This window comes from Vulpes lagopus, chromosome 11 (genome assembly GCF_018345385.1).
Source record: "Vulpes lagopus strain Blue_001 chromosome 11, ASM1834538v1, whole genome shotgun sequence".
NCBI classification, from domain to species: Eukaryota; Metazoa; Chordata; class Mammalia; order Carnivora; family Canidae; genus Vulpes; species Vulpes lagopus.
In genome coordinates this window covers 32,309,057-32,332,769 of record NC_054834.1, presented here as the reverse complement: position 1 = coordinate 32,332,769, position 23,713 = coordinate 32,309,057, and the positions used below count along the sequence as shown (strand labels likewise).

General features: G+C 41.6%; 1 protein-coding gene across 6 annotated transcripts in view; it reads left to right on the top strand.

The window, feature by feature from the left end:
* Positions 1-23,465, top strand: part of MIA3 (MIA SH3 domain ER export factor 3) — a 58,513-nt gene extending 35,048 nt beyond the window's left edge. The window contains exons 1-24 of one of the 6 annotated variants that reach the window (XM_041721794.1): positions 1,744-2,026; positions 3,361-3,492; positions 5,984-6,005; positions 6,792-6,880; positions 7,168-7,245; positions 7,334-7,444; positions 9,040-9,111; positions 9,285-9,389; positions 10,066-10,188; positions 10,275-10,386; positions 11,473-11,528; positions 11,619-11,709; positions 11,793-11,931; positions 17,362-17,463; positions 18,138-18,198; positions 18,322-18,357; positions 18,436-18,503; positions 18,628-18,728; positions 18,873-19,010; positions 19,726-19,794; positions 19,918-19,997; positions 20,138-20,209; positions 21,621-21,771; positions 22,634-23,465. In XM_041721794.1, the coding sequence (XP_041577728.1) occupies positions 1,916-2,026; positions 3,361-3,492; positions 5,984-6,005; positions 6,792-6,880; positions 7,168-7,245; positions 7,334-7,444; positions 9,040-9,111; positions 9,285-9,389; positions 10,066-10,188; positions 10,275-10,386; positions 11,473-11,528; positions 11,619-11,709; positions 11,793-11,931; positions 17,362-17,463; positions 18,138-18,198; positions 18,322-18,357; positions 18,436-18,503; positions 18,628-18,728; positions 18,873-19,010; positions 19,726-19,794; positions 19,918-19,997; positions 20,138-20,209; positions 21,621-21,771; positions 22,634-22,944 (2,430 nt within the window). In that variant the 5' untranslated portion in view covers positions 1,744-1,915 and the 3' untranslated portion in view covers positions 22,945-23,465. Of the gene's footprint in view, positions 1-1,743; positions 2,027-3,360; positions 3,493-5,983; positions 6,006-6,791; positions 6,881-7,167; positions 7,246-7,333; positions 7,445-9,039; positions 9,112-9,284; positions 9,390-10,065; positions 10,189-10,274; positions 10,387-11,472; positions 11,529-11,618; positions 11,710-11,792; positions 11,932-17,361; positions 17,464-18,137; positions 18,199-18,321; positions 18,358-18,435; positions 18,504-18,627; positions 18,729-18,872; positions 19,011-19,725; positions 19,795-19,914; positions 19,998-20,137; positions 20,210-21,620; positions 21,772-22,633 lie in introns of those variants that run through there. The other 5 variants (XM_041721791.1, XM_041721790.1, XM_041721795.1 and 2 more) reach the window with 5 other exon arrangements.
* Positions 23,466-23,713: the final 248 nt, after the last annotated feature.

Genomic DNA, 23,713 nt, shown 5'->3' with positions numbered 1-23,713 from the left:
GAAATGGTATCTCAGCTTAGGTTTAGTTTGTATTCCTTTTATTATGAGTGAGGCAGAGCATGTTTCCATATGTTTGTGAGCTATTCCTATATCTTTTCCTGAGAGCTGTTGATTCTTTTATTTTTTTCAGCCCATTTTTCTATCGGTTTGCTGGCTGTTTTCTTCCCTGTTTACTTGCACAGTTCTTTATATTTTAGGGATATTTATATTTTTTTTTTTAATTTTTTTTTTGGGATATTTATATTTTTAAATATAACGTTTAAATAACGTTTTAAACATAACGTTTGTCTCTAACGTTACACATGTTTTTTTCTCTAGTTGTCACTGTCAAACTTTTTGACATTTTGCTTTTTTTTTTTTTTTTTTTCTGTGTGCAGGGGCTAGACATTTTTTAAGCAGTTCTTTGCAAATCTCTTCTCTTGGATTTTGAGACCTAGGAAGGTTTTGCTCACTCGTAATACATTGAGAAATTCACCCGTCTCTCTCCTAGTACTTGTGTTCCTTTTTTTTACGTTCAGGTTTCTGATTCATTTGCAATTTATCCTTATGAAAAAAAATGTTACCTAAAATGTTAGTAATAACTAACATTTAGTCAGTTGTGACTACTAACATGTAGTAACTAAATGTTTTTTTTGTAACTAAATGTTATAACTAACATTTAGTTACTAACATTTAGTTACTTATAACTACTAACATATGTTAGTTATAACTAACAGTAAATGTCAACTAACTAAAACGTTAATTGTTACTAACATCACTTAATGGAAAAGTGTCTTTTTCCCCAACTGACTTGTATTGTATCCCAAGTGCTCAATGCAGTTGGGTCTGTTTTTTGGATTTTCAGTTCTGTTCCATAATCTATATTCTTGGGCCAGCACACCCTAAGGTTTTCATTGCAGAGCCTCCTTGCCACACCTCCTCTCCCACCCCCTCCCATTGCTCTTTTTTTTTTTTTTTTTTTGAGAATTTTCCAGATCTTGTGTGTTCTTCTGAACTGACTTTAAATACCGGAACACATACCTTTTAAGGATTTGCAAACATCAAGTTTTCGTCCACGTTAAACGTCCCCCGTTTCTTCCACTTTTAGAACGTGTCTATGCACAGGCCCGGTCCTGGTTCCACAAGTCACGTGACTGTAAAATCCGGGGCCCTGGGGTTTGGTGTGGTGGGGACAAGGCTCCTTCCAAGAAGCCTTAATTTCTGGGGCTCCGGCCGGTGAGACAGCGTGAGCCAGTGGAGTGGACAGGGAAAATGATGGGGTGGGGGTGGGGGTGGGGGGGGGGGTGTGGTGGGGCAGAGGTCCCGGGGAAGGCCGGCCTCGCCCTGGGCACCGCGGCCAGCCCGGGGGACGGGGTGGGGTGGACCTTGTTAGGGCGGGCGAGGCTGCCCTCCGCGTGGGCTGCAGGACCGGCGGCTGGGGTCCCCGCTCGCAGGGACCCAGGGCCGGCCCGGCGGGGGGGGGCGGGGGGTCTCCCCAGCCCCAGCCCGTCTTCCCCTTCCTCGTCGCACCCCGGGGCCCTTTCCGTGGCGCGGCGTCCCCCAGCTCCCGCGGCAGGTAAGCCTCGGTCCGCGCGCCTCCCGGGGTTTCTCCCGCGCAGGTCTCCTAGCTCTTCCCCCCCTGGCTCGCCGCCGCCGTCCGCCGCCCTGGCCCCGCCCCCGGCCCCGCCCCCCGCGGCCCCGCCCCCGCACGCACGCGTACGTCCTCCGACGGGCGGTGTCTGATGACGTCTTTTGCAGGAGGCGTAGGGCGGAAAGGGCCAGCGGCGGGGGAAGGCGAAGTTCACTCCCAGCGTCCGCCTCCTCGGCCGGCTCTTTCCCGGAGGAGGAAACGGTGAAAAGAAGGGGGGGGGGGGGCGGAGGGCTCCGGTGCTGTTCCACCGGGGAGCGTCGCCTCCGCGCAGCGGCCCCCACCACAATGGACTCCGTTCCCGCCACTGTGCCTTCTGTCACCCCCTCCCCGGGGGACTCGGAGCTCCTGGGACCCCTGTCGGTGCTCTACGCGGCCCTCATAGCCAAGCTGCTGGAGGTGACGGCCCCCATTCCCGGGGAGGGGCCCCAGCCCTGGCGGGCGAGGGTGGGAGCGGTGGGCGCGCCGGCGGGGCGCGGGAGCCCGGGAGTCGGGCAGGCCCGGGGCGGCAGGACGTTGCGGTGCTGTCGAGGGAGGCGGGAGGGGGGAGGGGATTGTAGGAAGGCTTCGGCGCTGGTTCGTTCGCCATTGGTTTCTCAGAGTGTACCAGGCACTGTGTTATTTTCTGGTACGCAGTCAGGATCTCTTCGGGTCCCTTTCCACGGAGCCTCGGCGCTGGTGTGAGTGTCATTGTGTGTGTGTGTGTGTCGGGGGCGGGGCGGTATGATAGTCACTTGTGTGCTCGTGGAGGGCGGCGAAACTGTACAATCAGGCAGGTGTTCAGGGCGACCCCAGTCGAGGAAGCATTTAAAATAAAAGCCCTGTGTTAGGTGGAAGGCGGTCACATTCAGAGCAGTCTGGCCCAGTTCTCGGGAGCTGTGTCTGAGCTTATTATTCAGCGTTTGTTTTCATGTGACAGTCGAAAAGGACTAAGGAAAAGCACATTATTTGGGTTGTTCATTATCATCATTTTGGTTTGTTTTTTTTTTTAAGATTTTTATTTATTCATGAGAGAAAGAGAGAGAGAGAGGCAGAGACACAGGCAGAGGGAGAAGCAGGCTCCATGCAGGGAGCCCGATGTGGGACTCGATCCTGAGACTCCAGCATCACTCCCTGAGCCAGAGGCAGACGCTCAACCACTGAGCCACCCAGGGTCCCCTTATGTGGCTTTTAAGTCATAAACATCAACTAAGAGGAAAGTATGATCCAAAGAGATCTAGGCATGTCCTAGAGAGCGTGATGTGATAGGACCTGTTGGAAACTGGAAATATATGCATAAGTTGTTTGCATATATTTCAACTTAAAGACCTTTTTTTTCTTTTTTTCTTTTTTTTAAGATTTTATTTGTTTATTCATGAGAGACACAGAGGGAGAGAGGCAGAGACACAGGCAGAGGGAGAAGCAGGCTCCCTGCGCAGAGCCTGATGTGGGACTCAATCCCGGATCTCCAGGATCACGCCCTGGGCCAAAGGCAGGCGCCAAACTGCTGAGCCCCCCCCCGGGGATCCCGAACTTAAAGACCTTTAGACCCATAATATTTATAATGCACTTCAAGCCAAACAAGAAATATGAGGTTGCCAATATCCCATCTTTATTGAAGCAGTGGAAGCTCCTGAAGATTTTTGAGGGGGTAGTTACCTGGTGAAGCTTGATTTAAAATTTCTGTGGATGATTCTTTGTTCTCTTGTTAATTCCTTCATGGCTTCTTGTTATTTCTCCTATTTCTCTTTCAGTTAGTTGCTACGTTGCCTGATGACGTTCAGCCTGGGCCTGATTTTTATGGCTTGCCATGGAAGCCTGTACTTCTCACTGCCTTCTTGGGTATTGGTTCATTTGCGGTCTTCTTCTGGAAAACTGTCCTTGTTGTGAGTAAATTAAACTTAAACCTTCACTCATCAAGACAACAGATCTATTATAATCACTTTTGTTTCTTTTTCAGTTAGTAACATGAACACAAATGCTTATAATCTCTGCATTTCCCATAACCTTATGAAATAATTCAGTCTAATCTTTGTTGGTAAAAACTTATGCAAACAAGACAATGTACATAATCTTAAGTGGAAAACTTCAATTTATAAATCTTAAGTCAAAATTTTAAGATTAAGTTTATATATACCTTCTTGGGTACACATATATGTTCCTAGTAGAATTGGGAACTCCTACAATCATCTTGAAAAGCAATTAAGTAATATGTATCAGAAGCCTGAACATTATTATATCATTTTATTATAGTATAATATCATGTTTAGTTAATTGGTCTTGAAGAGATAACCAGTTGTGCACTAAAAATCTTATATAAAGGTGTTCAGTGGAACACTTTTAGAATGAAAACTTGGTACAAACTAAATGATCCATAGCAAGGGGATTGATAAATTATTGTACATCCATATAATGGGATACTAGATAACTATTTATGTATTTCAAAGATATTGGGGCCCAGAAAATGCTCACAATTTAATGTCAAATGGAAAAAGGCAGAAATGAAGACTGCTAAGTGTAGGTAAACTGTATATTATGTACATAAATATATAAAAATGTACAAATAGAAAAAATGCCACAAGACCAAGAATAGTAAAAAATAGTGGTATTTAGGACACTAGGTAATTTTGCAGTATTTTTTTATATGTAAAAAAATTTTTACACAGATTTTTAATTTGACCATGTGCAGTTTGGCACATAAAATATTTTTATTTGGAAATACAGATTACGTAGTTTGCAAAGACATACTATTAAAATTTTTATTCCTTGAGGGTCTGTGCAGAATTTGTCTTTTGTGCTTGTCTATATATGTACACCCATACATACTCATTCTTGTGAGTGTATTGTGTGTTGTATTGTAGATAGTTGTCTAACGTATTGTAGATAGTTGTCTAACACAACTGGAGAAAAAAGTCATTTTGTGTAAATGAGCTTTGCAGATGAAAAGCTTTCAGTTTCAGTTGTGGCTTAGCTGTAAAGTAGCGAGAGCATTGGATGCATGTCTTCCTAAGATTGATTATTTCTTTTTTCTGATGTCTTACTTTTATCAGACATATCATTGTTCATAAGCTTTCTCTCCTTGCACGAGTGATGGTAAAATCACTTAAAAAGGAGCATCATTTGCCTGGATTCCTGGGAAGGGTCCTCTAACCTCATCGGACTTTTCATGTGATAAAAGGAGAAAGGGAGCATAGAAAGGATGAATGAAAGGGGAAAGATGAAAACGTTTTTATTTCCCACTCTTGTTTCTCCCATCTTAAAAATCCTAAAACCTGCTTACATTTTCACAGAATGATGAGGGCTTTATGTCCTAAATCTCAGAATTTGGCTTTGGAACCTTGGTTCCTGCTATTCCTGCTCTCGTTTGCCTGCTCTTTGCTTCTTCCTACCTCCTCCTGCCTATTGATTTGGGTGAAAGGAGGGCAAAAGAAGCTTACTGTCTCATTAGCAAGGCTGTGACATTAGAGAAACAGTCATTTCTTTTTGTATTGGAACTCTGAGTGCATTTTCCTATAACATTATTAAAGGGGTGTTAGATACTGTAATAACGAGATACGTGGATGATTTATGGACTGATTTGAGTATCTCATTACCACTTACAACTTTTGAAAGTGGAAATAAATTCTGGGTTACAGAGACATTTAGTAACAATTTAAAAAAAATCGAATACCACTTAGATTTTGTGATCCTATAATTGAGTGCTATCTTTAGAGATGATTTGGTGGTTAGTTGTTGTTTCTCTTGTTGCTTGTGCATTTCTCTCTAGCAGTCTTCTTTCCCTTTCAGGTTTGTGATCACTGTGTTTAGGGGCTTGGGATAATCAGATGATTCAGTATAATTATTAGATCTCTAAGTTTAGCCAATTGGCAACTTTTAATAGGATTTCAAAGAAGTTTTCTGGTGAGAGAAAGAGACATACCTTGGGACAAAGATTATGCCTTTAATTTTGTTTCCTGAAAGTATCTTTGAATAGCCATGGTTTCCTGACCTCATTCTGGCTATTTGGGGGTTGTCCAGTGATCTGGTAAAAGAAACATTAGTATATTTAATATGAAAATAACCAATTCCATTATCAAAGTTAAATGCTTTAATAAAATTGGTACTCATTTAATGGATAAACATATCTTTAGTTAGAAAATGAGTTACTTTAGAGCTTTTATCTATCAGAAACTATAAGGTAATCCCTACCAGTTACATTTGAAATGCTTTTTAACCTTTTCTTTTTTTTTTTTAATCCTGTGGATTGTTATGATGAACCAAACTTATTAAATTTTCATTTGCTTACTTACAATTTAACTGTCATATATAATATTTCTATAATATAATGTAATATTTCTGTTAACAAAACGTTTTGACATCAAATTTATTTTTTTCTAGGTAAAGAGTAGAGTCTATCAAGGTAAATATTTAGGCTTATTTTGTTGTTTGTACTTTTTCCTCAGTTTTGGTGCTTGATACGAGTTTCATATAAGCTAGAAATAGATACAGTGACTTCTGATGTCTGCTTGAGTTATTCCCGAGTGGTTTTATTAACCTTCGGTTGCTAGCTTGGATGACAGAGTAGATGGTGATGCTACCAGTGAGCTAGGAGAGGAGACCGAACAAATTGTGGGAGTAGGAAGAAGATGACCAGTTTGATTTGGGGCAGATTAGCTTTGTTGATTTAGTGGACATTTATTACATGTGAACAGAGTTCCTGTGCTAGTGTTTTTTTTTTTTTTGTTGTTTTGTTTTGTTTATTTTTTCTGTGCTAGTGGTTTAATCAATATGGTATCTATTTATTTAAGTAGATAATTTGAGGAATAGAGATGTAAACCAATGTGCTTGTCTTTTTGTCTTTTTCTTTTTGCAATTGACATATTTTTGAAATGGTCACATTTTCTAAGAAGAAAGGTACTCCATGAAGGGAAGGATATCAAGCTAAAATATTTTATAACCTGTAGCCTATCTTTGAGATAAGTGTAAATTGGAATCTCATTGAAAGAAGGGTCTTTATATATTTTTCTTGAATTTTAGTAGTATTTTTACACCATTGTTGGTATTAACTACAGGTTGCTTTTTTAAAGGCGTAATGGTTACGATAAGTTCTTTTTTCCTCATAGTGCTAGGTAACGTACTGCTAATACATTGGGTAATTTAGTTTTATTTAGTCCTCATAATCTTATGGATTTCCCCTCCCTTTTAGTCACTGAACAGCAAATTTCTGAGAAGTTGAAGAATATCATGAAAGAAAATGCAGAACTTGTACAAAAATTGTCAAATTATGAACAGAAGGTATGTTATGTTCTTAATATATTATAGTTAACTCTAAGTAACTATTCTTATATTATTCTTTCAGTATTTTCCCCTCATGATTCTAGCTTGAATTATTTCCTCCTGTTCTATGGGTCTGTTGTTACGGTATTTTAAAATTTCATTATTTCCTACAAAGCATCCAAATCTGAAATAATCATCATATGCGTAAAGTACGGGTTTCTTCTCTAATGGGTTACCACTCAGAGATAAGTTCTGATAGCCCTGTGGTTTATATTTCTAAATTCTGTGTGTCTTATTTTATATAGATTAAGGAATCAAAAAAACATGTTCAAGAAACCAAGAAACAAAATATAATTCTGTCTGATGAAGCAATTAAATTTAAGGTAAAAATCCTCTCTTTTTAAAATTACTTTCTAAAAACAAAAGAAAAATATGAGTAATTATTATTGATCTTAATTTTTTTTTTAATAGGATAAAATCAAGAAACTTGAAGAAACAAATGAAATTCTGGACGATACAGCTAAAAATCTGCGTGTTATGTTAGAATCTGAGAGAGAACAGAATGCCAAGAATCAGGACTTGGTAAGAGTTTTGCTGCAAAGCATTAACTGTAACTTGGCTTTCAAACTGTTCTGTAGATGGGGTGGATTGAACTCTGCATTTTCCCGTGCCATAACCAACGGAAGATTGGGAGTGAGGGAAAATGAATCTACATCCATCCTTCTTTATGGAATCTTAAATGCTAGTACCACAAGCTGTTATTTTCATGATCCTAGGAAGTATTTTTGTCCTCAGGCTTGGATAATTTCCATACTGCTTGGCTCTGCCCCCTGAAACATGGAGAGCAACTAAGAAACTGTACTTCGTTTGGTTTTTCATGATTCCTTTTATTTAAAAAAAGTTTTTTTTAAGGCTTTATTTATTTATTCATGATAGACATGGGGGCGGGCAGAGACACAGACAGGGGGAGAAGCAGGCTCCATGCCGGGAGCCCTGGGGCGGGACTCGATCTGGGGACTCCAGGATCACACCCTGGGTCAAAGGCAGGTGCTGAATCGCTGAGCCACCCAGGAATTCCCCTCCTTTGATTTTTTAAAAAGATTTTATTTGCTTACATGACAGAGAACACAGAGGGAGAGGGAGAAGCAGACTGTCCCCTGAGCAGGAAGCCTGACTTTGGGCTCGATCCCAGGACTCTGAGATCACGACCCGAGCTGAGGGTGGATGCTTAACTGACTGAGCCACCCAGGCACCCCCTACATGGTTCCTTTTAAAAATAGTTTTAGGGATCCCTGGGTGGCGCAGCGGTTTGGCGCCTGCCTTTGGCCCAGGGCGCGATCCTGGAGACCCGGGATCGAATCCCACATCGGGCTCCCGGTGCATGGAGCCTGCTTCTCCCTCTGCCTATGTCTCTGCCTCTTTCTCTCTCTCTGTGACTATCATAAATAAATAAAGATTAAAAAAAATGTTTAAAAAAAAAATAGTTTTAGAACTGTAGGAAAGTGGCAGTGATATTAATGTTGGGTTTCCATATATCGCACACGCAGTTAAGCTTGTACTCTTGGCTGACCATGTACTTGCCAGGTTTCTCCACTCTGAATTTACCTGTTCCCACTCTTGGGTGTACTGTTCTCTTTGGAAGGAAGTAACTATGCCCAGCCCTCTCTTCTAAGAGTGAAGAGTATGCTCCGCCTCCTTGAGGAGGCAGTACCTTCACAGATTATTTGGAATTCTTCTGTAAGACAGATTTTTCTATTCTGCCTCAAGTCCCACCATTCTTAATTTCAGGCAAGAGAATTTTTAAAGTCACTTTGGGGATTTTTTTTCTATACCAATAGGAGAAAACATGATTTGAACTAGATTACTTAAAAGATTTTTCTTTTCTTCTTTCTTTTTTTTCTTTTTTTCTTTCACCTTTTTGTCTGGTCACCTACCTACCACATTATCTCATGGCCAGAAAGGCTGTGGATAGCATGTAACAGAGCTGCAATTATTTTCTTCTTTCCTTCTCTCTTTATATTCTTGACTTTTCTCCTCGGCTAAAACTGAATCATCTGCTTTTACCTGATATGTAGAGGATGGCTCTGGGATAATGTTTCGTCTTTTTAGCACAACATATCCCACTGTTTCTACTAAAATCCTCATACATTTTTTTGTGTTCTTCTTCCAAATGGCAGATACTGGAAAACAAGAAATCTATAGAGAAGCTGAAGGATGTTATTTCAGTGAATGCCTCAGAATTTTCAGAGGTAAAGCTGCCTGTAATTTCTGCAAGATGTTCATAGGTTTAATAGTTTTGTTGAAGAGCAAACATTTGATCTGTGCTAGAATATGCAATAAATGAAAACTGTATGTTTCTAGTTGGGAAGGTGTAATACCCTTCCTTTAGAATTTATTCACTAATAGGAGTGTTTTGCATTAGGTTCAAATTGCCCTTAATGAAGCTAAACTTAGTGAAGAGAAGGTGAAGTCTGAATGCCATCGCGTTCAAGAAGAAAATGCTAGGCTTAAGAAGAAGAAGGAGCAGGTAAAGAAAAGTTAACGTCCTAGATTGTGTGAATTAGGGGACCTGAGTATCATTACTTCTTGAGTATCTTTTCTCAGATCTGTTTTTAAGGAAATGAAATATGTATGCAGAATTCTATTCTTAGATGTGCAAAGTTTTAAACTCCCAAAATTGAGTGCATGTATATATTCTCCATCTGTTCTGAATTTTAAGTTCTTTTCTGTAATTTCTTATAACTATCAGAGTGTAATGTAGTCTTTGTCTTATCAAATACCAACCAATTATTCATTTGAATAGTTTCAGTAAGATGATTTGCTTTTGACCAAAGAATTTGGTATTTATAACCCTCCTTTGAGTAATTACTGCTTCACCAACCAAAGGAAGGTTACATGACCTGCAGTGTGGACATGGGAGATAGTGAGATGTGCTCCTTTGTCCCTATTGAAGTGAATTATTTGAATTGGCTGCAATTTTCTGAAGGATACAGTAAACTGGATGGACTTCCTTGAGAGTTGTTGTATTCTTAACTGCAGTTCTTAGGATTGGGGCCACTCTTCCCCTGTCCCTTCACCAAGGCTTCAGTCCATAATGACAGGTCAAAGTGTAGCATGACTCCCTGTTTCCCTGTCTTATTCACTTGGCCCTGATGTGTCCAGTGCAAAAGTCTTAGCCTTTGGAAATTCATGTGTTTTTTTAGTTGCAGCAAGAAATAAAAGATTGGAGCAAATCACATGCTGAGCTCAGTGAGCAAATCAAATCATATGAGACATCTCAGAAAAATTTGGAAGTAGCTCTTACTCACAAAGATGATAATATTAATGTAAGTTCATTCGCTTGAGTACATACTTAATTCTCCTGAAATCTGCTTGGGAAGCTCTTTCTAATACCCTTTTGCATCTTTTCTAGGCCTTGACTAATTGCATTACCCAGTTGAATCGGTTAGATTGTGAATCTGAATCTGAGGATCAGAGTAAAGGAGGAAGTGAGTTAGATGAGTTAGCAAATGGAGAAGTAGGAGGTAAGTTCAGTTTCAGGGAGGTTGGACCTCTTTTTGTGTTCCTGTCTTTAAGTACACTGATGCTCCTCTTTGGGCTAACTTCCCTTTTTTAAAAAAAAAAAAAATCTATTTATTTTAGAGAGAGAGAGAGAGAGAGAGAGAACGAGCAGGGGGAGGGGCAGACTCCCCATTGAGCAAGGAGCCCGAGGCAGGGCTTGATCTCAAGGCCCCGAGATTATGACCTGAACTGAAGTCAGGAGCTGGGCACTTAAAATGACTGAGCCACCCAGGTGCCCCTGACTAACTTCCTCTTAAGTGTTAGAGCTGTAGGTGTCTATCTGTATGCACTGGACAGAGGTGGGTTGCAGGGCTGTGACATAGCAGTGGGTGTGCAATGAATGTGGACTCTGCTTTTCCATCCCACTGAGGACTGCTTGTGTGTGTATGTACTGGAGCTGGGACCGGCATAGTTGTGACTTATACCTCTAAGTGTAAACACGGTTCAGTAGAAGAAATTTATTTCTCCCTCAGTGCTGTGGGGATGACAGTTGAATTTGGTTGTCATCATCTCTGTAGCTCTGCAGTTAGTTATAGAGCCTACAACCAATTTCAAGAGGACTGAAGTGCTGGGGGCCATACACTAGGGCCGTGAGAGTGGAGCTAAAGGGTAGCTAAAGGGTAGTAAATTTGATTTACTGATAAGGGACCTGTTTCTGGACACTGTTCCATATTAGACATTCCTTGCACAGTGGGCATTTTCAGCCATACCTGGTAGCAGATTTAAGGGATGAGCAGAAGATTAAGTCTTTCTATATGAGATACCTGACCAGGGGGATGTAGATCTGAGGGAGAAGAAAGAGCCTTAGTTCACACATCCTTTCTTGTTTGAGAATGGCACAGATGGCATTTTTCTTATATAAACTGGGAATTCACTTTTTGAATCTAAGTTTGCAATTCTCTGAAAAGTCACGGAGCCTAATTACTTTTCCTGGTTGATTTGTTTTTCCTTTGAATGTTTGAACATGGCAATTGTTTAGTTTGGAGGAAATCAAGAAAATAGAGTTAAAAAGCAAAGGAGGAAAATGCAATTAAAGTCTTCTATTTTAGGTGACCGGAGTGAGAAAATGAAAAATCAGATTAAGCAGATGATGGACATTTCTCGGGTATGATGTTTTTTGTGGAGTACCCTAAGTGCCTGTGAATGCTCATCGTGCCTCCTTTGTAAGGATAGTTCTCTCTTTCGGAATTTTTAGACACAAACTGCAATATCGGTAGTTGAAGAGGATCTAAAACTTCTGCAGATTAAGCTTAGAGCCTCAATGTCTACTAAATGCAACCTGGAAGGTAGGCTGCTTCCTGAAAAGAAAGTGCTGATTCTTACCCCTTGCAGACTAGCACACACTGCTCAACTGTTTTATCCTTTACAGACCAAATAAAGAAATTAGAAGATGACCGCGATTCACTGCAGTCTGCCAAAGCCGGCCTGGAGGACGAATGCAAAACCCTGAGGCAAAAAGTGGAGATTCTGAACGAACTCTATCAACAGAAGGAAATGGCTCTGCAAAAGTAAGATGTTCATGCTTCGTCATTAGCAGTCTTGCCGTGTAAGTGAATGTGTGAACTGTTGGACAGAATTTTGTCTTTTTAAAAGATTATTTGTAGGGTTTTTTCTGTCTGCAATTTGTAGAAGTTTGTCTTTCTTCCTTTCTTGTTTCCCATAATTTGCATTTTTCTTTCCATTGGAATCAGTTGTCAGAAATTGTTGCCTGTACTTTGTTTGGCAAGTAGTGGTTTACTGGTGTGAATGATTACCACTGCGGCGTGCTCCTTGAGGATCCACTTCGTTTCGTGGCTCCATGGCATACTTCACTTTCCTTCTTGATCCATCCTATGTGTTCTAATACTCCTTGATCCAGCTTTTCAGAATTGGAGTGATTTGTAGGACATGATGTTTAATAGAATAAATACTCCAAACGGAATATTCAGTAATTTGGAGATATCCTAAATTTTGGACTTTTAGTTAGATTCTCAGATTAAATGTTACATACTGTAATCGTGGTGAGGGTATTTGGAGTTTTAAATATAGACATGCCTGTTTAGTATATTTAGGTATTAATTTTATGAAATCTACATCTCAAATTTGAAGTTAGGTGTATGTTTTTAAAGATGCACTTTTATAGTTCTAAGTTTTTTTCCTCCACCAAAATATCTGAATTCTCTGCAAATAGGTTGGCAGTGGCAGTGGCTGTTCATGATTGGTCTTGTTCTTTACTCTGGCATATATCTACCTCAGCCTTTGAGGAGGCTTATCCTGCTGAGCAAAAGTTAATCTTTTTTAAGTGCTCAGGCTATTACGTGATGCCACGAAACATCGAAAGCATACCACTAATGTTTTCTCTGATCCTTTGCTCACCATGCAGTCAGTTTAGATTTTCCAGATTTCATTCAGGCCAGTTATAAATACTTGGCCTATTTCAGAGAAATATTTCTAATTTCATAACTTTATTAAAATTTTTTGAATTTTTTTATTCTTTAAAGATTTTATTTATTTGAGAGAGAGAAAGCACAAAGGGAGAGTGAGAGGGAGAAACAGACTCCTTTCTGAGCAGAGAGCCTGATATAGGGCTCAATCCCAGGACCCTGAGATCATGACCTGAGCCAAAGGCAAATACTTAACCAACTGAGCCACCCAGGCTCCCCGACCCCATTACTTTTTTCTTTTTTTTTTTTTAAAGAGCATTTCTTTGCCACCAGTAGTAATCTTCATTTCCTAAATGGTAATTCTTATGATAGTCATCATGGCACTGTTTCATTCAGTTCATCCAGCATGCGCTGAGTCCCCTTGTCTGGTTTGTACCCTGCTCTCCATCCCCAAAGCCTGTGTTAATTTGGACCCATATCCTCTTTCCTGCTAGTCCGTGACTGGTCACCTCTCTCCACTTTGCCTTTCTCATACCCCCTCTTCCAGGCTGTCATCAGTTCCCTCTCAGCCTAGAGTGAACTTATTTAAAATGCAAGTCTCTGCAATGGCCTCCTGGGCTTAAAATCTATCAAGAGTGCTCCGTTCTCTTCTGGATCAATTCCAGACTCTTGCACAGGCAGGTAGGACACTTCCCCTTAGTTGTTTGGAGATGCCTCTTCAGATGCATTTCCTGCAGGCAGCTTCCGATACCAGCTTTCTGACCTGCAGCCATACCAAACACAGTTCTTCATGCCACTCTGAGCCTTGTGTGCTGCTTTCTCTGCAGTAAAATGTCTTTTTACAGTTTTTCCACCTGGCAGTTTCTGCCTACTGAAAGGTTTATGTTCCTTAAAATCTTTTCTGGAATGCCTTGTACCATAAATAGGTAGGTAGCTATAGAGACTGGGTGAGTGCATTTTGCCTGTAGAGACTGGGTGAGTGTGCATTTTCTTCTATAATATGGCCTCTAAATCTGTATTTAGGTTTAATTCTACTTGTTACTGGGGTACCTGGCTGCCTCACTTGGTAAAGCATGTGACTCCTGATCTCAGGGCTGTGAGTTTGGGCCCCACGTTGGATGTACAGATAATTTAAAAATAAAAAAAAATTGTAAAAAGTAAAATAAATCTACCTGTTACTATTTGCTTTCTGATTGATGGCTTGTTCTGTGTTCTCTGTTCCTTCCTTCCCTCTGTCTTTGGATTGTTTGAGTATTTTTAATAATTCTGCTTTTCCTCTTTTTAAGCTTGATAGTTAAAGCTTGCTCTGTCTTCGTGTAGTTACCCTAAAGACCACAACATGTGTCCTGAACTAGTTGAAGTATGACATACATGAACAGATTTGCCTCTTTCAGGGCTTGAGCTCCTGAGTGGGGTGTAGATGCTGTCTGAATAACATACCTTAGTTCTCTGTACGCCTCCAGCACTTTCTGGCCAGTTCTGCTGACACACACGTGCATAGTTCCTGTAGCCCTTCATTCTCTCCCCCATCTGTAGTCTTTCCTTGGGGGTCCCTTTTATTCTCCAGAAGGACATCCTTTAGTTACAGATTTGATCAGTTTATCTTTGTATGAAGACATCTTTTTAAGGATTGTTACAGGATGGCTGTAAGATGGTTGCAGTTAGGGATCCCTGGGTGGCGCAGCGGTTTGGCGCCTGCCTTTGGCCCGGGGTGCGATCCTGGAGACCCGGGATCGAGTCCCACATCGGGCTCCCGGTGCATGGGGCCTGCTTCTCCCTCCACCTGTGTCTCTGCCTCTCTCTCTCTCTCTGTGACTATCATAAATAAATAAAAAATTAAAAAAAATTAAAAAAAAAAAAAAAAGATGGTTGCAGTTACTTAATATCATTACTTTGAAAATAACCAGTTATTTTCTGGTTTGATAGTTCCTTTGAGGAGTCCAGTGTCTGTCATCTCATCCTACTCAGTTTCTCATCACTGCCCTTGCAGCTTGCAGCCTTCCGTCATGCTTTCTGCTGCTGCAGCAGTGTTATGGGGAGGTGTGCAGGTGTGGAGTGGGAAGTTGGGGTTGCATTTTTTGCTTCTCTGCCCTCCCCTATCTCATTTGCATTTATGCTGCTTGAGGTCATTGACACTTCTTAATTTGGGGGACCTTTGTTTATTGATTCTGTTTCATTCTATCTTGTAAGATTCTATTTAAACTTTTTTTTTTTTCATCTGTGTTTCTTACATTTTTACTTGATTTGCTACATTCTGGATGGTGTTTTTTCTGACCTGTCTACCTTGTGTACTAAACTCTCTTCACTTCATTTTGTCAAATTGGCTGCTAAAACCATTCATTGGGTTTTTGGGTTTTTTTTGAAGATTTATTTGAGAGAGAGTGCACACTTGCGTACATGAACAGGGGCGAGGGATGCATGGGGGGTAGGGGGCTAGCAGGGAGGAGAAAATCCCCAGCAGACCCTCTGCTGAGCCAGGAGCCTGATGCAGGGCTCGATCCCGATCCCAGAACCCTGAGATCAGGACCTGAGCTGAAATCATAAGTCAGATGCTTAACTGAGCCACCCAGGTGCCTCTATTCACTGAGTTCTTAATTTCAATTACTATGTTTCAGTTTTATAGTTCTGCCAATATTTATAATTTTGACTTTCACTTCTTTGAATATAAAACCATAATTATTTTATTTGAATTATTTGAATATAATATTTGAATATTTGAATATGTTAAATATAAATTTGAATATTTGAATTATTTGAATATAAAACCATAATTATTATTTTTTAACTTTTTATTTTTTTATTTTTATTTTTTTAAATTTTTGTTTATTTATGATAGTCACACAGAGAGAGAGAGAGAGGCAGAGACATAGGCAGAGGGAGAAGCAGGCTCCATGCACTGGGAGCCCGATGAGGGATTCAATCCCGGGTCTCCAGGATCGCGCCCTGGGCCAAAGGCAGGCGCCAAACTGCTGCGCCACCCAGGGATCCCAAACCATAATTATTTTAAAGTCTGTGTAATGCAGTAATGTGTAAGAGGTCAGTCCCTCTTGTTTCTTAGCTTTTGATTACAAGTATGCCTGGTTAGTTCTCACTGAGTGGCCAAATTGTCTATAATAATTATAGAGGAAACTAAAGGTCCAGGATGCTGTTACTTGCCTACGGAAAAGATTTCCGTAAGTTTATTTGTAGCATGAGTTCCTTACTTTAATCCAATCAGTAATTCAGGTCATTTAAAAAATGGCCTTGTCCCTTCAAAGGACACCGTGTTGCCTCTTTGCACAACTCTTTTTAGTCCAAATCCACAGCCTCAGACTTTTAGTTGGGGGGGCGGGGGGTCCCCTCATTGGCAACCTTGAACTCCACTTCATTTTTCTTTAAACCCAGATCTGTTGAAAGACTGTTGCTCAGTCTCCTTATATCTTCATTGTCTTCTGTGCATGGAATGAACCTGGGGAAAAGGTGGCTTCCGATGCCAGGCTTTCTCGTAATTCTGAGATTGCTTTTTTTTTTTCTGGATCTTGGCCTCATATATTAAACTTGTTAGCTAGTATCTTAGCTTTCTGATGCCTTCAAGCACATTCTTTATATAGTTTTGTTCAGTGTACCAGTATATTATAGCCATTTTTAAAATACTTTGCTGAGTGTTGAATGGGCCATTATAAAAGAATACATAAACCTTTTTCTTGTTATAAAACCTTTTAACTATATAGCTCTTCTTATTTTGCTTCTCAGAAGTTTAAATTTCAAATGGCTTCTGAATTCGACTTCTAGCAAAGATGTACAAGGGTAATAATAAAATAACGTTTTTAAACTCTTAAATGCTGCTGTCATTGCAATCTATTTTATAGTACATGGACATCTTGAGCTTGAAGGTTAATTGGATTAAAACCAGTTTTCAGTAGGCAAGATTGATTATGGAACAGCTGAGATTCTTTTTCTGTTTCATTCACTAGATGTTGCTTTTTCTGATTTTTCTCTTTCTCAAATCACAATTCCATTGAAATGGGTAGTAGGCGTTCCATATCTGAAGTGCAGGAATGTTCTGTGATTAATTGCACAGGTTAGAAGCTAGAAGGCACATTTTAAAAGGCGCCGCCTTTGTTTGGCTCACTTTCTTATCTCGGTACCCATCTTGGGTTAAGAAGCTGTCCTTTCTTGGTAGAAATAATGGAAGTTATTATAGGTTTTTCTGTGGTGAGAAATAAGAGAAGTAATTATCCCTTGCTTTGAGAAGCTTAATTGTGTGAGGTTGATCGGCCATGGCCTTCCACAGTCAAGTTAAATGACCTTTCAGCGTATAAAGCACTAGGAACTTTCCCATACGTATAGAGTGTGTTTGACATTTGGTAAACTTTTTACTAGCAAGTAAACAATCATGAGAAGTTATAAAGTGCGGGTGATTCCCTGACAGCCCAGAGGTTGATTTTTATCCCAGAATGTCAAGTTTGGATTCTTTTCTGACTTTGTATGTCTGTGCGTTTTAGCGGGGAGGGGAGGCAATGTGTGACCAGAGGCATTCGGACAGACTGCTGGGAAGACAGAAACACGTCTGACTGACACCTGATTTTGTCTTAGGAAACTGAGTCAGGAAGAGTATGAGCGGCAGGAGAGAGAACAGCGGCTGTCAGCTGCAGACGAGAAGGCGCTTCTGGCTGCGGAGGAAGTAAAAACGTACAAGTGAGTTCAGCTTCGAGGGTGGTGTCTGGGACAGGGAACCTCTGTTGGTGTCTTTCAAAAGCAGGTTATGTTGTGTAGAACAGAACAACAGAACATAAGTAAATGGTCACAGGATGTGAATACAGTTTAATTCCTATGAGAAAAAATGAATTTTAAGTTAACAAAGGAAAAAACTTTAACAACCATTGCCTTCTCCCCAGTACTGGCAAGACTGTCAGGGAACTTGGTTTGTGCCAGCAATTCCACATGATTCTGCGTGTTGGAGGAATTCTTTCAGGAAGCCGCCTTGCTATAGTGATGTTTCTGAAATCATTACAGTGGTTGTGCCACTTGGTAGACACAGTAGTCACAGCTCTGGGAACTTTTCTGTGGCTGTAATTATAGGAAGAAAAAGCTTTGTGGAGGAAGATAGTCATAGCAGGATTGCTGGAGGACATTGAAAAGCAGTCAAGAAAATTACAGTGTGTCAGCTCAGACTCCAGGCATTAGATAATAAGGAAATTAGGCACAGTCTTAGTTTTGATCATGTTATACTGACTGTAACCTCGTAAGTATGTTTCTACGTGTGGATGGAGTCTGCGGGAATGCAGGTGTTACAGGGAGGGGGATATGGTGAGACATTCAGATTTTTCTTTAGTTGCACTTTAATTGATAAAAGCACGTGTGATTTTTAGGCGTAGAATCGAAGAGATGGAGGATGAGTTGCAGAAGACAGAGCGCTCGTTTAAAAACCAGGTAATTGCCTTGCCTCACCCTGCCCTGCCCTACAGCGGCAGGATTCTTCTTGTCTGATAGAGATGATTGTAGCGGCTGCCGTGAGGAGTCCCCACATGGTTTTCCATGTATTGTCTTTTTCAGATTGCGACTCATGAGAAGAAAGCTCATGATAACTGGGTAAGATTTTTTTTTTCCTTTCTTTCCTTGTGTGTGTAGTCCGCCACAACTGATTCAGATCTGTTTTTTCCCCAATAGCTCAAAGCTCGTGCTGCGGAAAGAGCTATAGCCGAGGAGAAGAGGGAAGCTGCCAACTTGAGACACAAGTATGAGATCTGGAATTCCACTTTCTCAGCGCCTTCTCAGGATTCCAAAGGCAGTGCTGCTGGGTATCTAATAAGGAACTGATGCTGTATTTCACATTTAAGTCCGTTCTTTTTCTGTATTCAGGTTACTGGAATTAACCCAGAAGATGGCAATGCTGCAAGAGGAGCCTGTGATTGTGAAGCCGAGGCCGGGCCGACCCAGCGCCCAGAACCCTCCGTGGAGAGGTGGGCCGCGCTCTCAGGGACAGCATCCGAGGCTGTGGTGCAAGTATATATGCACTACATTCTCGTCCTGATGCCCTAGAAGTCATCCCAGAATTTCCTAATGAAAAGTTGCCTCTAAGCAGTAACGTTTGCTATCATCTTCAGGTCCTCTGAGCCAGAACGGCTCTTTTGGTCCATCCCCTGTGAGTGGGGGGGAGTGCTCCCCGCCTCCCACGGCTGACCTGCCTGCAAGACCGCTCTCTGCTACGCTAAATCGAAGAGAGATGCCTAGAGGTGAATTTGGTGAGCATCCACATTTTACTTGGCAGCAAGTTGTTTCTAGAGGTTCCTCCACTTCAATTTGAGAATTCTAATGAAGTAGCATTTTAGAATTTGGGTCTGTCCCTTATAGAGAAAAAAGTGTTTTAATTTGTCGTGATGTATAGTCTGCTGTAAGATCTGCTTTAGAACAGAACGTGTTTATTGTTATTAACATTAAGTATTATAGATACATAAAAATATTTTTATAAGTAAGAATATATAATTATTGTTTCTTACTTTATTACTGTAAAGTATAAGTCTTTATCTTTGTATTTCTATAGAGTTCCTCTCTTGGATGTTGTAAAAGTAGCTTCAATCCTATATACTTAATACAGCATACATCCATTTCTTATTAATACACGGTGATGTCTGTTTCTAATCGTAACCACACGTGCAATACTTGGTAAGATACGGAAGTCCGATCACAGACTGAGCACATCAACCTGTACGACTGTTCCAAGCCTGTAACTTGAAGCGCCAGCTGCTGCTATTAACGTGCAGGTTTTATTGCTGTTCTTTCAATCCAACAGCTTTCAATTCTTTAAGTCTGTGCCTACGTCGGGATTTCCCATCATGTATGAGGAGACCTGTTTTTAATGTCGCTTTCTAGGTAGAGCTGAACCCTGACCTGTCCACAGTTGGTTGGTTTCTTCTGATAAATCCATACAAGGGCTCTGTTCTTTCTTTCTTTCTCAAGGGTCAGTGGACGGGCCTCTACCTCGTCCTCGTTGGTCATCTGAGGCATCTGGGAAACCCTCTGCCTCTGGTAAGTGATCCGAGTGTGTTAGAGTGTAAAGTCATGGAGGAAGTGGGCGGAAGAGCCCTTATTCTTCCTCAAAGGGAATATACATCAGGATTAAGTCTAAATCCGTTCTCTGGCCTTCAGCAGATCTGGGATCTGGTGCAGCTCCCACGATGAACAGCAGCTCAAGAAGCTCTTCCCCTACCAAGGTGACGGATGAAGGCAAGGTAAATCCTGCAGTCACTTTGAATTGGAATTAAGTATTTCAGGGAACCTTGAACTTTTGCTATAACCCCCTCTCTGCATCATCCTTTTGCTGTTTGTGTGTCTGTTATATCTATACTATCTCATTTATTTTTTTAAAAAGCAAACTGTTCCCCAAGACCCTGAAGGCCCTTCGGTTCCCAGCAGTTTACCTGTGGCTGAGCAGTCGGTAGTAGTAAGTACTTAGAGGTTGAGGACTGAGCTGAGCTGTTACTTGGGTGTATTTCTGGAAAGGATCTGAAGAGCATGACACTAACCCGCTTTGCTTTAAATTGCATGTTAATGCTGATCTTACTGTTGTCTTGGACTTGGAAGTGTTGCTGGGTTGCTGAAATCTGACTAGTTGGTTGGGTTTTTTTCCTCCTCCTTCCTGACTTGGTTAGGCTGTTAACCCGTTTGCAACATGTTTGTTACTAAAGGACGTGGAAAGTCATCACCCTAACTACATAGTGTGTGCTTCGGTGTTCCGGGTTCTGAGGCAACGTAAAACAGTCCTGAACAACTTAATTCACCACTTAGGTGTTTGCAAGTGCACCAGTTAAGAGTATCTCCAGTTGTATAGCAAGCAGCCTGTTTTGATAACCTGAGAGTACAGATGGGTAATGGAGGAAGGCAGGCTGGAAGTGAAGTGCTGAGCGCTGAACATCTCTCCTTACCTGTGGCCTCTTTTCCCAGCAGTGGCCTTTGGTGATCTCCACATAAATGTGTTCTCTACTAGAGCTGCGCCAGTCCTCATGGCTCCCAGGGCTTCTCTGGGCTGAAATCGCAGTGTGTGTTCTGATTATTTAGAATTTCTAACCCTGTTTCCCATGTGAAAGTCTCTTACTGTAAAGCATGGCATTACTGGTGCAGAAGGTAAATATTAGAGGTGTGCCTGCCTCTGCATATGTAACCTTGCTTCTTTTGGAAAATGCTTCCAAGTTTCACCACAGGACTCTAGGAACATGCATTTCTTGAGTTTTTATCCAAAGGCAGCGTGGATCCGGGACCCCTTTGGAGTGGACGTTAGGAAGAGGCAGGCGGGCAGGCTTAGAGGCAGACCTGATACAGAATTGCAGTGTGGCTTCTTACATGCTGTGACCTTCAGCAGATTATCTGATACTCTGTCTCTGTGCCCTCATTGAAAATAGGATGCTCCTGCTTAGAGATTGAGAGATCGGAGGATTAGAATTCATGAAAGGAAATTGAGTAGTGGGTACCATTACATGTGTAGAGAGTGGATTTTTCATTGTTGTGTCCTGTCCGTGCTCAGTGTGGCAGTAATGTACCGTGTGGCAGTGGGAAGGACGTGGGTGTCTGTGGTAGGGTTTATTAGTCATTTCTGTTAATGTCCTTCAACTATCCTCTTGCTTTCTCTTCCCCCTGCATATTCCAGCAGTAAGGGGATTCCGGTGAACCATTCACTTCCCTGCCATTCCTTTAAGCTGCCAGTGGGAACAGACGGGAGGGCTCAAGTTTTTTTGCACCGGTTCTGTTCTTTGGACAGGTGCCTGACATCTGCTTTGTTGTGTTTCAGCTTTTACTGGTGTTGGTGCTTGTGTGAGTCATACCAGTCTCTCAGAACTGTAACTGCTTCTGTTCTGCAGGTTCCTATGGCTGCAAAAGGGCCGCCTCCTTTCCCAGGGGTGCCCCTCATGGGCTCCCCCGTGGGTGGCCCTCTACCACCACCCATTCGCTACGGACCACCCCCTCAACTTTGCGGGCCTTTTGGGCCTCGGCCGCTTCCTCCACCATTTGGTATGATGATTGAATAGTAGTAATTGACTTGTAGAGTGCAATTCATCCACTGCAGTTCTCTGTTCCTTTTTGAAACTTTATAATAATGGCTTTTACAGGCCTAGGTAATGAAAGTGCAAAGCAAGTAGAGTACATTTTTAACTTGATTTCTCAAGTTTTTAGGACACATGGGGTGCTGCCTAATTCCCCCGTACTGAGATGGGCAGATCTCTCTTGTAGACGAGAGCTATTAATAGAAATATTCTGCAAATGGCTAGAACTAATTCTCCCAACTTGAGAGCTTACAGAGTCCTCTAGAACAGATGCACGTAGTAGGAAACATGAAGTGTGTAATCACCGTGACGGAAGTATAAGCAATGGGTCAGAGTAGAGAGGAGGGAACGGATTAAAGTTTCACTCCTTGCTTTGGGAACAAATAAGGAAGTGTTAGCTCTAGGGAAGGTCGAGTTTAATGCCAGATAAATGTCGCTGAGCTTGATTAGGGGGAGCTAGACGGTCTTTCCCCAATAGGGCAGGCACCTGGATTTGGATGGCATGTTAGGTCCATGGGGAGCTACTGCATGGATTGTTGCCACAGCAGTGGACACTGGAAGTTTCACCAGTGTGAAATCCATCATCTTGCTATAACCAGGGGTACTTTCAAGTACTAAACCAATCCCTTGTGAGAGAAAGATGGCAGACCTGTGTAACAGGAAACACAAGCTCGCTAGAGCTGTGTTTTAAGTCCTGCCTGTGTGGTTTCCTGGCCGGCTGGCCATCAGCACAAAATTTACCTCTTCTCTGACATCAGGAGAAATTTAAGACTAACCTACCTAGAGTCCTCTACATTTACCTGTGTTCATATGTATTTTTATTTTTCCAGGTCCTGCTTTACGTCCACCACTAGGCTTAAGAGAATACGCACCAGGCATTCCACCTGGAAAACGGGACCTGTCTCTTGATCCTCGAGAATTTTTACCGGGACACGCACCTTTTAGACCTTTAGGCTCTCTTGGCCCAAGAGAGTACTTTATACCCGGTACCCGACTACCACCCCCTGCCCATGGTCCCCAGGATTATCCACCTCCACCTGCTGCAAGAGACTTACTGCCTTCTGGCTCTAGAGACGAGCCTCCACCTGCCTCCCAGGGCAGTAGCCAGGACTGTTCACAGGCTTTAAAACAGAGCCCGTGACTCTGACCTCTAACATGTAGTCTGAGAAAGTGGACTGTGCACTATTCGTTACAGTAAAGGATTTCATTGGCTTCAAAATCCAAAAGTTTATTTTAAAAGGTTTGTTTTTAGAACTAAGCTGCCCTGGCAGTGTGCATTTTTGAGCCAAACAATTGAAAAATATCATTTCCCCCCTGAATAAAAACCACCTCATAAGCTAGAGCCTCCTTACAACTTTGAAATGTGCAATAAAGAATACCTGTGTTTTAATGTAGCGTATGTAACTGCTAAATGATTTAGAATGTCATGAAAAATATAAACATTTCCTGTGGAAATGCTAGAACATGTATTTCCATTTACTATCCTATTTTTAGTGTACACCAGTTGAACACAGAGCAATGGTGTTTATTAGCTTGGTTTTTTAAAATACTGGTCGCAAAGACTGTTACGCTAAAAATGTTTACTAAAAGATCACTAAATTTTCTCTCCCTTCTTGCTGAAGTTCTTTGTAGTAATAGTTCATAAAAATTTGGTTATTAGTATTTCCCGAGTGTCTGTTGCTTCATTGGACTGTTTTCTCATGAGACTGGTGCCCCTCCAAAACCACGTCAAGTCAGGCTCCCTGCTGCTCAACGCTTAGGAGGGTCAGCCTAAAGTCACCTGGAAACACCACAGCCATGTCCTTGTCCTGCCCAGGTGCGTTCCGGGGACTTCAGCTGCCCACTGAGAATGGTTTCCTGGCTATGAGCTTCTATTAGTAGCAGGAGCTGTTTGGGTTTTCTGTTGCTCT